Below are 2256 nucleotides of genomic sequence, written 5' to 3'. Positions count from 1 at the left end.
GTTGGTTGCCAGATGTATGTTGTATTCCTGCAGTTTTATAGATGTCTGATGTTGGTTGCCAGATGTATTTTGTATTCCTGCAGTTTTACAGATGTCTGATGTTGGTTGCCAGATGTATGTTGTATTCCTGCAGTTTTATAGATGTCTGATGTTGGTTGCCAGATGTATGTTGTATTCCTGCAGTTTTATAGATGTCTGATGTTGGTTGCCAGATGCATGTTGTATTCCTGCAGTTTTATAGATGTCTGATGTTGGTTGCCAGATGTATGTTGTATTCCTGCAGTTTTACAGATGTCTGATGTTGGTTGCCAGATGTATGTTGTATTCCTGCAGTTTTCCAGATGTCTGATGTTGGTTGCCAGATGTATGTTGTATTCCTGCAGTTTTCCAGATGTCTGATGTTGGTTGCCAGATGTATGTTGTATTCCTGCAGTTTTCCAGATGTCTGATGTTGGTTGCCAGATGTATGTTGTATTCCTGCAGTTTTACAGATGTCTGATGTTGGTTGCCAGATGTATGTTGTATTCCTGCAGTTTTCCAGATGTCTGATGTTGGTTGCCAGATGTATGTTGTATTCCTGCAGTTTTCCAGATGTCTGATGTTGGTTGCCAGATGTATGTTGTATTCCTGCAGTTTTACAGATGTCTGATGTTGGTAGCCAGATGTATGTTGTATTCCTGCAGTTTTATAGATGTCTGATGTTGGTTGCCAGATGTATGTTGTATTCCTGCAGTTTTATAGATGTCTGATGTTGGTTGCCAGATGTATGTTGTATTCCTGCAGTTTTACAGATGTCTGATGTTAGTTGCCAGATGTATGTTGTATTCCTGCAGTTTTCCAGATGTCTGATGTTGGTTGCCAGATGTATGTTGTATTCTTGCAGTTTTATAGATGTCTGATGTTGGTTGCCAGATGTATGTTGTATTCCTGCAGTTTTCCAGATGTCTGATGTTGGTTGCCAGATGTATGTTGTATTCCTGCAGTTTTATAGATGTCTGATGTTGGTTGCCAGATGTATTTTGGATTCCTGCAGTTTTATAGATGTCTGATGTTGGTTGCCAGATGTATGTTGTATTCCTGCAGTTTTATAGATGTCTGATGTTGGTTGCCAGATGTATGTTGTATTCCTGCAGTTTTCCAGATGTCTGATGTTGGTTGCCAGATGTATGTTGTATTCCTGCAGTTTTATAGATGTCTGATGTTGGTTGCCAGATGTATGTTGTATTCCTGCAGTTTTCCAGATGTCTGATGTTGGTTGCCAGAGGTATGTTGTATTCCTGCAGTTTTCCAGATGTCTGATGTTGGTTGCCAGATGTATGTTGTATTCCTGCAGTTTTCCAGATGTCTGATGTTGGTTGCCAGATGTATGTTGTATTCCTGCAGTTTTCCAGATGTCTGATGTTGGTTGCCAGATGTATGTTGTATTCCTGCAGTTTTCCAGATGTCTGATGTTGGTTGCCAGATGTATGTTGTATTCCTGCAGTTTTACAGATGTCTGATGTTGGTTGCCAGATGTATGTTCTATTCCTGCAGTTTTCCAGATGTCTGATGACCTTGGTGCGCTGCAGAGCTGAGCCGGTCCAGGAAGTGCGAGCGACCCCGAAGTCACAGAGGTTATCTTCTCTGGTGCACGCCACTACCAGCGGCCGCCATGGCCTGGTTGTTCACTACACGCCACATGCGTGCTCTGCAAACATCACCCAGTGAAGAGCAGAACTCTCAGCGAAGTAAAAATGTGATTGTCTGTAGAAGTGTTTTGCACAAAGACAGTTTGGTGCTGATGGTAATTCCGTCTGTGGCGAGCAGTGTGCTCCTTTCAAGGTTTCACCTCGGCCAAACCAGGTCATGTGACCACACTCACACTGAAGCCAGACGACAACAGCGCAGTCATCATGACGTTCACCACCATGTGGCCTCATTACTCGCTTGTGCACTCGGAATGTCAACACTCGGCTTGACTTCTTCTAGTCAGAGTTCTACAGAACAGGAACTAAGTTGACCTTCACAAACTTCATACAAGTGACTTTGACATCAAGTTACACGTGACCAAGAATGTCTTTTGTTGTCCTTGTAGATACTGTATATACTGTATGTTGTGGTGCATATGTAGATACTGTACATACTGTATGCTGTGGGGCATACAACATAATGGATATATAAGTAATTAAATATGTTATCAAGAGTATGAGAAACTTTGACTTCAAATGTGTTTACTTCCGTGATGACCTCATTAAAGTTTTGTAATAATCATAAATA

The 2256-nt window shown here is 41.7% G+C and overlaps 1 protein-coding gene across 1 annotated transcript in view; it reads left to right on the top strand.

The window, feature by feature from the left end:
* Positions 1 to 1707, top strand: part of tmtops3a (teleost multiple tissue opsin 3a) — a 32054-nt gene extending 30347 nt beyond the window's left edge. The window contains exon 4 of the mRNA XM_062043857.1: positions 1513 to 1707. Coding sequence (XP_061899841.1) covers positions 1513 to 1707 — 195 coding nt within the window. The remainder of the gene's footprint in view (positions 1 to 1512) is intronic.
* The last annotated feature ends 549 nt before the right edge of the window (positions 1708 to 2256 follow it).

Source organism: Entelurus aequoreus, linkage group LG04, assembly GCF_033978785.1.
Source record: "Entelurus aequoreus isolate RoL-2023_Sb linkage group LG04, RoL_Eaeq_v1.1, whole genome shotgun sequence".
Lineage (NCBI taxonomy): Eukaryota > Metazoa > Chordata > Actinopteri > Syngnathiformes > Syngnathidae > Entelurus > Entelurus aequoreus.
The sequence above is the reverse complement of the archived record's forward strand: the minus strand, read 5'-3'. Positions and strand labels throughout refer to the sequence as shown.